The sequence below is a fragment of the Plodia interpunctella genome, chromosome 14 (genome assembly GCF_027563975.2).
Source record: "Plodia interpunctella isolate USDA-ARS_2022_Savannah chromosome 14, ilPloInte3.2, whole genome shotgun sequence".
Taxonomy (NCBI): domain Eukaryota; kingdom Metazoa; phylum Arthropoda; class Insecta; order Lepidoptera; family Pyralidae; genus Plodia; species Plodia interpunctella.
This window is the reverse complement of record NC_071307.1, coordinates 8466387-8479496: the sequence shown is the minus strand read 5'-3', so window position 1 is coordinate 8479496 and position 13110 is coordinate 8466387. Positions and strand designations below refer to the sequence as shown.

General features: G+C 36.6%; 1 protein-coding gene and 1 long non-coding RNA gene across 2 annotated transcripts; one reads left to right on the top strand and one right to left on the bottom strand.

Moving 5' to 3' along the window:
* Positions 1 to 2109: 2109 nt before the first annotated feature.
* LOC128675323 (uncharacterized) lies at positions 2110 to 4191 on the bottom strand. Its single transcript, XR_010370074.1, has 3 exons — positions 4131 to 4191; positions 3229 to 3395; positions 2110 to 2346 (listed from the first exon to the last, which is right to left on the bottom strand). It is a non-coding gene; the product is annotated as an uncharacterized LOC128675323 (long non-coding RNA).
* A 1154-nt stretch (positions 4192 to 5345) lies between these two features.
* On the top strand, positions 5346 to 13108 carry Aladin (aladin). The gene is made up of 6 exons (XM_053755212.1): positions 5346 to 5540; positions 5631 to 6226; positions 6694 to 6906; positions 9959 to 10107; positions 10960 to 11158; positions 12612 to 13108. The coding sequence occupies exons 1-6, from the start codon at positions 5418 to 5420 to the stop codon at positions 12751 to 12753; spliced, it is 1422 nt and encodes a 473-aa protein (XP_053611187.1). The 5' UTR covers positions 5346 to 5417; the 3' UTR covers positions 12754 to 13108.
* Positions 13109 to 13110: the final 2 nt, after the last annotated feature.

Below are 13110 nucleotides of genomic sequence, written 5' to 3'. Positions count from 1 at the left end.
AATCTTTATTCAAAACAAATGTCATACACGAATGAAACGCTACACGCCGCGTTCAAACGCTCCTGAAATTCAGGGTGAATTTAAGCGTTTTTCCGGTTGCCGTAATTGTCGACATCGGAGCCCAGAATCCGCTTTCTTACTCTTTCTTCTTAACTTCTATAGGTAATTCTTCTTCAAGTATCAAACTATTGTCCCTCTTTGAGCCACGGTTTTGGATTGAGGTATATTTTGTTTTAGTTGAGTTATAATACCAAATGTATTTATTAATCTTGAGTATACTAGAATTTTCCGGCCCTAACTTTACAGTAAGTATAAAATTGAGGGCGTTATGGCCTATTACTTCCATATATTCGCTCATGTGGAAAGCGAATGTCAATCGCTCAATCGATTTGTCCTTTCTGATGCACGAGATGATCTATGACATTAACTATACGTGGGATCATGAAATTGGTCGTTATTTCACAGGCCGATGAAACTGCACATATGCGAACATAACTTTAACCATCTTTCTTTATTTGTTTGTACACTAGCTGTGCCACGCAGTTTTGAACGGTTAATTGTTCGGAATTTCATCAAACAAATCATATACATCACAAATCGATAAACGAAGGGAAAAAAACTGTATTAGAAACAGCATGATTTGTCTTTAAAAACCAAATTTACTTTAAAACCTAAATCCAAACATTATGGAGACATTTGTATAATAAATTATACATACACGTTTTGAGATTTGTCATCAATTTAATTTTTGTAATATTTTTTTCAGTATAACATACTTACCAAAAACTTACAAAAATCCTATTCAGCAAACTTCGATAGTCATCACCTCTCTCTTGTGTACCTGGTTTCATTATTTGCCATGATGCTCACTTACAACGTCAAACTAAATCTTGAGTTGAGTATTACACGATCAGCCTGCCTGACGTCAACCACCTTTGAGAATGCTGTTTTTGCTTATCAGCTGTCAAAACTTTTAATTCCATCTAAGAAATACTGTCAAAACTTTTAATCTCGTCTAGGAAATACATAACCTCCACTTCCTACCAATTTGATGTTACTTTTAACATTTTTATTGATTTTCTAGTCTAAAACTACGTAGCTTAAAAGCAGTCCGCCATTTTCCACAAGAAAACCTCAAGATAAAGTCTGGATAAAATGAAAGCTCAACTAATCAGATAAGGAGAAAAGAAATTGTGGCAGATTTTGTGAACTAAAATAGTTTCGCAGGTATAGTTGCTAAAATATTTATCCATAAAGGTATAGGTATAGTAATATTATAAATGTGAAAGCGTGTTTGTCTGTCTTTCACGGTAAAATGGAGCCATGGATTCAGGGGATTTTTGTGGAGATAGTTGGGGAGTTGTATAGGCTACTTTTTGCCGCGGGCAATAATAAATAAATATAAATATATTAGGACAAATCACACAGATTGAGCTAGTCCCAAAGTAAGTTCAAGACTTATGTTATAGGATACTAACTCAACGATACTGTATTTTATAACATACACATATATAGATAAACATCCAAGACCCAGGTCAATCTGAAAAAGATCATTTTCCACCATGACCTGACCGGGGATCGAACCCGAGACGGTTCAGAGGCAAGGACTTTGCCACCGAGGTCGTCATAATAATATATAAAAATATAGAAATTTCAGATCTTTGGTGGAGTATTATATTAAAAAAAAGGTAAGCCCTTCTGGCATAATAGGGACCAACACTGTTTGAATGAGTTTCTTTCGGCATTTCTTCTCAGCAGTGGTCGTTCCGAAATGCTAGTAGTTTGTAGCTTTGGTAAACATCATTTAATTTAGATTATGACGTGAAAAAGTGCCTGTGAAGGCCTAATTTCTGAATAAATGACTTGATTTTGATTGATTTTGATTTTGAGTGACAGACAGGAGAGGAATAAGCCTCCTTTTTACCTTATGGGCCCTGTATTAGTACCATAAACAACCCACATTATTATTTTTCTTTAATATCTCCTATGTACAGACATAGGCACCATGTACATATCGTATGTATAGACTTAACTACTTACAGTTTTATTATAATGTATAGATTGTGCGAAAAAGAAATAAGATCAAGTAATTACATTAAAAAGAAATACATTTTATTATATTCATTTGTACATTTTTATCAGTAATTCAGTAATAATAATAAATCATCCCTTTTTCTTCGCATCTTTCTTCTTCTTCAGCTCCATTAGATACTTCAGGCGTTTTTCCAGAAATTTCTCTGGATATTTCACTATGGGCGACTTGTAGACACCTGGGCCTATCTCTATATTAGCTACATCGTCACGTCGACCGTTTATTTTGAAAATTTTCGAGAGTAGTGAGAATACCTGTGAAGCGGTGGTGGTGTAATGGTTAAGACGCCCGCCTGTGGATCGAAAGGTCCCAGGTTCGAATCCTACTCGTGCCACATGACATTGTATACCAATGTAACTCATGTAAAGTAGTTTTCATCGTCCACCACTTGCTTCCGGTGAAGGAAAACGTCGTGAGGAAACCTGCACACTGGTTCATTCTTATTAACTTGTTTGTGAAATGGAGAAGCCAATGGTAAACCACTCCATTAATAATGCCAAGAAAGTTGTTGTGTGTGTTTCATTCCACGTAATAACCACGACCCTCAGCCATGAGGAATACGACTATGAAGAAGAAGAAGATAATCAACCATTATTCCCTTTGAATGAGTTTAATCAGTTTTTTTCTCTTTTCTACATTACAATGACGTAAGGTTTTATTCTAGTCGCCTAGATGTATCGTACATCCATATTCTTTCTCATTTCCACTCATTCCGAGGCTGTGAGGTTACGAATCCCTCAACGTATGAATTAACCTTCAGATTTTGAAGTCGGCTTTAATTTTACAACTGGCCGCTTGACTGCATGACATTTACCCTCCACGGGAATACTCTCTCCTTGGAAACGCTATTGGTGCTTATCAAGAGAAAGAAAGTAAATTTTAATGAAATTTCGCGCAAAGATTAGACGGAACCATCTGGATTAACATAGGTTACTTTTTATGTTTACACTCGAGCGAAGCCAGGTCGGGCCTCTAGTGTAGTATAGATTTATTAATCAAACTAGCGGCCCGACCCGGCTTCGCTCGTGTAAAAACATAATAAATTATACACCCCTAAACCTCCCTTACGAATCACAGACAGACAGACAGAGGCGGTAGAGGACTTTCTTTTATAGTATGTAAGGATAAGGAATTACCTTGGAGTTCAGTTCGAACTTAACGTCTTTGCGATGCCTTGGCTTCAGTGGTACGTTCTTATGATGCCCAATGTTAACTTCCATATTTGGAAATTCCACATGAAACTCATTTTTCGATGCTCTTTTCGCAGTACAAGATGTGAAAAATATACATAGCACAATAACATCTGAAAACACGTAGACTTAATACATAGAAACGAACTAATTTTAGTTCAAGTAGTTTATAGATTACAAGATTTTGCCCACAACTTCGTATGTGAGCAAAAGTCAGTTTCAAATGGGAATTTCAGGAAATCCCTTCTTAGGGCTCCCCCCTGTCACACTTGGGAATTTTAGGAAATCCCTTCTTAGGGTTACACTGTCTAAGGAAGCTACGAGTAACACACCAAATTTCAGCTTTCTACGCCCAGTAGTTTCGGCTGTGCATTGTCTGTCAGTCAGTCACTCAGTAAAGGAAGAGTTTTATATATAGGTATATAGATAGATTAAAGATGTGATGAGGAAAAAATGAAGAAGGTATGTACCATACTTCGTTTTTTTCTTTTAATTTCATGATAAAAATCAACATTAAAAATGTAAGTTGCTGTCATCATCTCATCAGCTAGAAAAGAAAGAGTTGACGGTTTCCAAACCAAATAAATAAAAACAAAAACACTCCCTATTCAATTATCTTTTAAATTTAAGTGATTCGTTCGTTTGGCCGCTACGACACAACCACAGACTTTATAGGTACTAGGTAGGTTATACACAACACAACCAGAAACGCAGACAATTAAGTATTTCTGATCACAAGTAAGTAGGTATGTACAAATATTTGACCGCACTGGGAATCGAACCCAGGGACTCCAGACAGCTGACGGCCGGTGCATGGTGTACGACAACCGTTACATCAAAAAACTTACTTATTCTACAGATCACTGCCATTTCATCAAGCGTTAGGTAGGTACTTACCTGTAACCAAACTAATCAATGGCGGATTAATTAAAATCCTGATTGGCCACGAAACCACCATGATTGCGGCCACCATTTTCGATCATAATTCATGCATGACACAGTTACATGTTGAACGTGTGGTTCCCGCCCTAGATTAGGACCAATCCATAAAATAACGCAGATGTGGTACGAATCCCTGGCTGAGGGTATCACAGCCGAAAATGAAGCTGGATCATGCGTGGATTAGAAAGAAACCGTTTAAAAATATCTGTGCATGCTAATCTGTTTTACTTACCCATATCTTTACGTAGATACCTACCTAAGTAATATAAAAGATAGGGAATTCTTTTCATAATAAGTACCTATGTAAATAACTGTCTGTGGGTATGAACGCAATAAACTCCAAAATTGTCGTACAGATTTTTGTGCGGTTTTCACCAATAGGTAATACCTACCTATAATTCCTGAGGAAGGTATTATAATTTATTTTATTTACCTATCGAGCGAAGCCGGGTCGGGAAGTTAGTTCAATATTAGCATGTATCGTAAAGAATAGAATAATTATATTTCTAGATAGATAGTTACGTAGCTAGCTATCTAGAAAAACTATGTAACAGCTCCATACATATCGTCGTACTTACGCACAGGACAGAAAATCAATTAACCGCCTGTCACATCTGAGGTATGCTGTTTTACATAAATCTCTTTCCCAGAACAAAATTCAATGAAATACGTTCCATAATACGCTGAACTCGGCCGAGATTTATCTCGGAAGCTTTACATCAAAGGAATAAAGTTAATTTGTTCCTTTAGATTTAGAACAATGCATTTTTATCCTTTAGCCTTTATCCTATAGCAATGCATTTAGCCGAAACGAAATTATTAAGCCATTCGCACTTAAGAATTTCGTTTCGGCTATGGCCTTTCCCAGCCTATCCAGTGCCCAACAGGCTATGTTAATCCTAAAGACTCCGAAAATAAGGTTAGGTACCTATTCTACAAGACTTCGTTTGATAAGTACCTATGTCTTTCTAACGTGCAATTAGATATTAGGGAGGTTTAGTTTGTAGGTAGCACAGGTAGGTAGGTGTTCTTCATAAACTTTGGTATAGTTTATAAAATCTAGATACGTTTAACAAAAAAAAAAGGTTTTGACATTGACAAAACACTTTTGACGTTTGGTAATTTGAAAATACAATCAGTTGTCAGTTGAGCAGCCGGTTGTTGTTGTTATTTTTTAGATATTACTAAAGAAAATGTCTGCTTTCCACGGCTTTCCCGAATTACCTGGCCCAGAAGAAACAGCCTTTTGCAAGATAAACGAGGTTTATTGCTGTGGGAATATTAAATATGGAAATATTACTACATTTACAAACACGGTAAGGTTAACTTTTTCAATTTAATTTTTAATGAATATTAATCAATTATTGCACATTTTTTTATTGTTTCTTGCATTTATAATATTGCAGACGAAATCTCATCCAGTGATAAACGTGGCAAGAGACTTGCACCACCACAGAACCTCTGATGAAAACATCAGCATGTACATTGATGTTGAAGACAACTTGCTGAAGAAAATCACGAGTGTGTTGTACAAAGAAGGATTTTTAGAGGCTCTCAGTATGGCAGCTGACCCTAATGTCAACAGAGATCATCCTCTGCTGTCTATGACAGCATCATATGCATTGAAATTAGCCAATGTGTTTACTACATTCCGGTACTTTCTACAGCCACATTTAAAGGATATAGGCCCGAAAATCGTGGCCAATTATTCTAGGACGAGAAATTGGGGTAGTGCACCTATTAAATGTTTGGCATGGCATCCTCATACTACGAAAATAGCTGTAGCAACATCTGATGATAATGTTAGGGTGTACTACTCTGAAGTTTCATTTGTGTCCACATTGAAGTGTAAAGCACAGGGTCATGTGTGCGCGGTGAGTTGGAGACCATTCTCGGCATCGGAGATTGCCGTGGCGTGTGACCAAGGTGTCATTGTGTGGACTGTTGACCCAAATTCTATGTTCACAAAGCCATCATCTAGCAATTCCATTTTATTGAAAAGGTGAATACATTATGGTTTTATTTATTTTCTTTTATAGTAACACTAGCAGCTGATGCATGGGTGTGTTGATTGGAGATTTTATCTAATCCCTCTTAAAACTGTTGCCTGATATAGATGCATCATATGTAAAAAACTGTCTGTGTATGTATATGTACATACATATAACTGTTATTCTTCCATATTCTAAAACAGTCTTCTGCAGCATCTGTCTATTCTCTATAAACTAAAAAACTATGGCACGATTTTAAGCGGTTTTCACCAATAGATAGTGTGATACTTAAGGAAGGTTTAAGAGTATAAATTATTATGTTTTTACCCGAGCATTTCCAGGACGGGCCCCTAGTATATAATATGCAGCAGGAAAAGCGACAAATCTGCAATGAATTTGAGTAGCTTGATGTGCTGCCGACATGATTAACATTTTTTTGTATTTATCACACAAAATCAATCATCAAAACTGTTTCCAGGTCAGGCCACAGCCCGGTAACAGACATCAGCTGGTCTCCAAATGGCGACCTTCTCATCAGCTGCTGCGGGGCAGACACGTCTATGCTTGTCTGGGATGTTGCCATGGAAACCGCTGTCCCTTTGAGACGGGTTGCTGGTGGTGGGATAGTGTTCGCGAGGTGGTCATTTGATGCGAGCAAAGTTTTTGCCGCAACATCTTCCATAATTTTCAGGTTAGTTCTTTTTATTAATTATATATATCTATGTTCTCAAAAAAACATTTGTTTATCAAAAAAGAAATCCGCCACATGCATGGTAAAATGTATGAATTCATTCACATTATGAATCAAGACAATCACATGTCACTTTTATTGATCCAATTTATTTATATTATAGTATTATGCATATTATACTTTTGTTCTCATTAAAGTATAACAATTAAAAGGATTGTGGACTCCAATATTTGTGACGTCACTTGTGCCCACTTTTTTTTATTTTTGACACATGCGATAAAGTATCCGATATGATAGGTAGGTATGTCGGTTAACTGGTTATAGCAGAAAATCAGTGCTCATCTCAGTCGCTGAGCCACGGAGCTATGACCCTTTTGGATTGCTGCAGCGCGAAGTGCGCTTAAAGCCCCGTATTCATGGTAAACATTTGTTTAGCAACAAAGTTGAATCAACGTGTTGCGGAGTTGCTGTCAACATGTTGCTGGCAACACTGCGTGTTGCAGAGTTGACAGCATCATGTTGACAAGCTCTCGCCCGACAAGCGTAAACATCAGTTTAGCGACAATTGTTGACGTGTGTGGACGAGTTTGCAACAGTTTATAAACATGGCAGTAGTGTGGAGCAATGATAAAATAATGCAATTAATAGAATTATTTCAATCAAAACCATTATTATGGGATTGTTCTATAAAAGAATACAAAGATAGAAACAAAAAGAACGATGCATTCGAAGAAATTTCTCAAGTCCTAAATATACCCAAAAAAGACGTAGAAACTAAAATACATGTACTGCGTACTCAATTTACTAGAGAGAAAAAAAAGATGTCGGCAAAAAAAACTACAGGCAGCGGCGTAATAGAAAAATGTAAATGGATTTATTACGAGCCATTGGAATGTTTGTTATGTGGTGCAACTACTTCTGGTGAAACGGATACTATGAATAAAACAGTAAGTTGTTTTTGTATATAATTGTTTTATACTATTGTCTGTAAAATTATTACAATTACGCTACATTATTTTGCCATGGAACTCTTCCCTCTGGAGTTATAAAGTAATCGGCAAACTGTTCTCTAATACAAAGAGCTGATTGTGATGCAGGCCTGCCCCGTCTTTGCAAATCAATCATAGGAAACGAACTTAGTTCCCTTCGCCAAGAACCTTCTAATAGGTTACCTTCAGAGTCTTCAAAATCAAAAGTTTGTGGAGGTGTATATATGGATCTGGAAACTGAGTTACGTCTTAAGAAGTTATGTAAATATACACAAGCAATTACCACGAGTTCACAATTGGCTGGTTTTAACGGAATAGGTTTAGTGAATACACGGAACACCACACATAAAATGCCAAAAACATTTTCTATAATCCTCCTAGCTCTTGATAGTCTGTAATTGAATATACGCTTTTTGTTCCCACGTTCATGAATGCCAGGATATGGTTTCATGATGTTCTCCGTTAGCGCGAAAGCACTGTCACCTACAATTACATACGGCATTTCTGTTCCGCCTTGTGTTATTGGTTCAGGCCGTGGCAGTTTAAGTGAGTTTTCTAACAATGCATTATAAAACGGTGTTTCCTGAAATATTCCACTGTCGACGACCGACCCTTAGCTCCATAATTTGCGTAAATAAAGTTGTAATTGCCATCTGCAATTGCCATAAGTACCATGCTGAACTGATTTTTATAATTGTAGTATTCACTTCCAGAATTATTTGGCGCCACAATCATAACGTGTTTCCCATCAATGGCCCCAATGCAATGTGGAAAATTCCATCGTATTTCGAATTCACGACTTATTTGTTTCCATTCTTGTTCCGAACTTGGAACCTAAAAAATAAATAAATATATAATAAGATAATAATTTACAGGTAGATGAAAACAATGCACTTGAAAGTGGTATGGAGTCAGAGCCATCTCAATCACCAAGGCCGAATGCTACAACATCTACATATTCGAGGAAAAGAAATAAGACAGATGAATCAAATGAAATATTAGAGGTTTTGAAAAGTGCTAAAAAAAAGATGGATGAAAAGGAGAAGAAGGATCCATTTGATATATATGGTGAATATATTGCTGCTGAATTAAGAAGTGTTAAAGATGACCAAGCCGTGACACAGGCAAAGTACCATATTAATAATATACTGTATGAATTAAAAATGGGACGATATAATACATATGGATATCAAACGGCATCTTCTCATCCATCATCAACACCAAATAATGTTCAGGAAACTGAAATAAGGGAAATTGAGAGACAGGAAACAAATAGACTAGATGCATTACAAGACGAAACAGAAGATTCGGCTATACTAAACTTAGTTAACTATCTCAGTGATGAATCAACGCAATAGCATACTCTGTTTTTTTTGTGTTTTTTAATTAATAAAATACTTGATTACACAAATAGTGTTCTTGTACCTTGACATATCCTGCTAGTGAGTTAATTAGTTCTTGACATACATCTGGTATAATTTTGCTAATCAATTGTTTTGATACTCTGAATGTGTATGAAAGAGAACTGTATGAATCTCCGGTTGCAAGATACCGTAATGTAATAGCCAGCCTCGTTTGAGGTGAAACTGGCTGACGAATATTTGTTTCCCTTTTGGCTATTGATGGACCAATCATTTCTAGAAGATGTTCGAAATCACTTTTCGACATTCTCGTAAAGTTACAAAATGATCCATCTGTCATTCTGAGGTCACTCATCAAATTTTCCCTTTGCAAAAGATAATTTCGAATCCACCATCTTTTTCTCTTTTTTTTATTAGAGATTCTATACATCTGATACAGAGAACACAACAACACTACCTCCTCGGGCAACATTTTAACGCAGACTGGCGTGTGGACAACCTGTATTGATTTAAACATAGTTGCTAGCAACATTCTCGCCGCTCACCAACAATGTTTAGCAACTGTTGCTAAACAAATGTTTACCATGAATATGCGTATTAGTTTAAAGTTTTATTTTATTTTTGTCAATTATGTGTTAATAAGCTTGTTATTCAAATAAATCATTAATTTATTTGATGACAACAATATACCATATTATTTAGAGTGTGGGAGACAAAGTGTTGGACGGCGGAGCGGTGGTGCGCGCGCGGCAGCCGCGTGCGCACGGCGAGCTGGGGCGCGCGGGCGCTGCTGTTCGCGGCGGCCGGCGAGCCCGTGCTGTACGCGCTCACCGACACTGGGCTCATCAACGGTATGCCTCCAACTTGAACTCTAACTAATTCAAACTCAAGTCCTTTAAAAACGCAGCTAATAATATGGTACAGTCAACAGCACATCAACCTACCCAAATCATTGACAACTCGCCTCTATTACCGCGCTATAGAGGTTCATGCAGGGTAACTTGTTGACTGTACATACTCAATAAATTAGAAATATATACATACAGCTTGACCATAAAGAGATGACAAACAATTAGGGCGTTAAATTCTTCGTAGCTGTCACATTTTTGACGTTAAATGCTGAAGTGTGACAACAATTTTGTATGAATTTTGGTAATATTTCCAAGAGTATAATTTATACTCATTATGATCAAGCTGTAAGTAAACTCGAATTTGAACTCATGAACACAGACAGTTGAACAGTTGGAAAGCAAACTCCGAAACTCACTGTTGTATTGTGTACATCGATTTAATGTCTCTGTCATAGCTTCGAGTTTCTTTCTGTTCTCGAAAAGAAGATTCACATGTCTTTTACCACTACCTACTGTGTCTAATAGCAGGTAATTACTAGAGAACTTACTGTCAACCAGTGTGTAGATTTTCTTTCACCGGAAGCAAGTGGTGGTCTATGGTATAAAACTACTCTATACACAATAATGTTATTATTAAAACATTATTTATAATCCATACTAATATTAGAAAGAGGAAAGATTTGTTATTTTGTTTTGTAATGAATAATCTCAAAAACTACTGGACTGTCTGATTTTCATGAAATTTAGAAGAGATAGGCGAAACCTTCGGGAGTGTCATAGGCTACTTTTTACTATGTTTTACCCGAGCGAAGACGGGGCAAGCTGCTAGTACTATAATAATAATAATTCCAGGAACACAAACAAGCAAAGCGGTGCCAGTTCTGGACACGTCTAAAGTGGAACTTCCATCGGGCGATATAGTGGGTGGTCCCATCCTGGACATGTGCTGGGACCCCAGCGGGAAGTACCTAGCGCTGTTGTTCGAGGAGTCCCACCTAATTGCGATATTCTGCACTACGCAACTCATGATGCAACTGAAGGTCACGCCTTGGTATGTTTATTTGCAGTTAGATTAATGTTATATTTTGTGTTTTAGTTTTAATTGTTTTTAGGTTATAATACATAGTTATTATGGTCTTTTGTAATAATACTAACTTATTTTGGATCGCAGTTAGATTTATTATTGCTAGTGGTTCGCCACGAAGTTAGACCTCGCGAACACAATAAATGTTTGATGACTTTTTACAAAACTGTGAATATTTAAAAAACGACTTAACCGAATTTTATGCCCCACGAACTTGAAAATTCTATTGATACTCGTAGATCCTACATTTAAATTTCATACATACGTACTTACATACAAAAAAAAAAAATGCAAGTAGAATTGTAGACCTCGCTCGCTCGCTCAATTATTATTATTCATTAAAAACTTGTACTATAGTGTATTTGACTGCACATACATTCCTCTCTCCCATTTCTGCATGTTTTCTGTTTCTTTCGGGGTTGTGATGCCGCGAATCCCGGAGTCAGCATGAAAATAAAACCTTCAAATTTTGAATATTCGGCCTGGCGACAACCCTCCTTGGGAATGCTATTGTTGCCTGTCAGCTGCCTAGGCTGTGCGTCCCTTAGTCGCCTCGTACGACATCCACGGATGGATATGGAGTGGTCCTATTCTGGGTAGGGCGGAATCACACGCCGCCTCACATAAATTCTTAACTGTTTTTCAATGTTAATTTTAAAAAGCGGAAAAGCGAATTTTTTGCCCTATGCAAAAGACACCTTAGTTCTGGTCTTTCGTCTTTTCCCTCCGTACCTTATTGTCAAATGCCCTTAAGTCGTCTGACCTTCATGTATGAACATTTGTTGATTTGTACTAAAGTTCTGATTGACATTTGTTGAAATTTGACATTTTTTATGATATTAATTATTAATAACATAACGTAACGATATTCATTATTAATAATTTTTATGATATTATTAATAACGTAATTAATTATTGCACAACAATCATTCCTATTTTATGTTAATATGTTTTTTCATGGCCAGATTAGGCTTGTGTGATGGACAATGTAATGTAATAACAACTGATGTAACCACATTTATGCAAATAAAGTATTGAGTATTGAGAACATAGACAAAAAAAAACTGAATATCGGGATTGAGGGATAAAGCAGATCGATTGGGAAAATCACATTTACAATTTGGGAAAACAGACCGTTTGTGAAAGTTGACCTATCGGGATAGTACACCGCTTTGTACCGGAGAGAACACGACTAGCTAGAGTTGGTACTCCTACATTCGGGTGAATGAGATAGAAATTTTCCGTACTTGTAAAACTGAAAACTGACAAAACGGAAGAACATATTAATAATGTCCCATTTCTTGTCGTGTGTTTCTAGTACGCATTTCTCATTCTTGTATGAGTTTGTTGTTGAAGGAAAATAAAATTTCTGTTTTTCTCTATGTCGCTATATTTTTATTCTATTTTTTTAAAATTCCAGTTGTTTCGTCTGCGGCTTAGACAACGAAGTGCCATCGACAATGGCGTTCCAGTTGAATTTCGCAGAAGGCGCGTGTCTGACCATCGCCTGGTCCAGTGGAAGAGTCCAGCATTTCCCTATAGTGTACACTGATGGATATTGACCAGTCATGGACCTTAAGAAAGATATCATCAGGTGACAGACTGATAAACTAAAAATGACTTGAATCCTCTCAACTCTCACTGTTTTAGTCAACTTTGTATTTATAATTTCTTAGAAAAAAAAATCAATTAATGGCTCAAAAAGCAATGTTCTTTAAAATCTATTAAAGTTTTGACTCGTGATATAGGTGTACTGGTTACATTTTTTTATAGATTTTCGTCAACGACGTGGCGTGTAATATACATCTTAAAAGGATCAATATGTGCGGTGTGTATATATTTTTCATAGTTTTTTAAGACTGCCCTAAAGAATTGTAATTTTAAAGGTAAATAAAGAAGTAACATTTTAAATTGTAATT

Excerpts from the sequence above, each read along its gene's own strand:
- Aladin (XM_053755212.1), top strand. The coding sequence starts at position 5,418 with ATGTCTGCTTTCCACGGCTTTCCCGAATTACCTGGCCCAGAAGAAACA. Across the intron at positions 5,541-5,630 it reads TTACTACATTTACAAACACG|ACGAAATCTCATCCAGTGAT; the intron begins GTAAGGTTAACT and ends ATAATATTGCAG. Across the intron at positions 6,907-9,958 it reads ACATCTTCCATAATTTTCAG|AGTGTGGGAGACAAAGTGTT; the intron begins GTTAGTTCTTTT and ends CATATTATTTAG.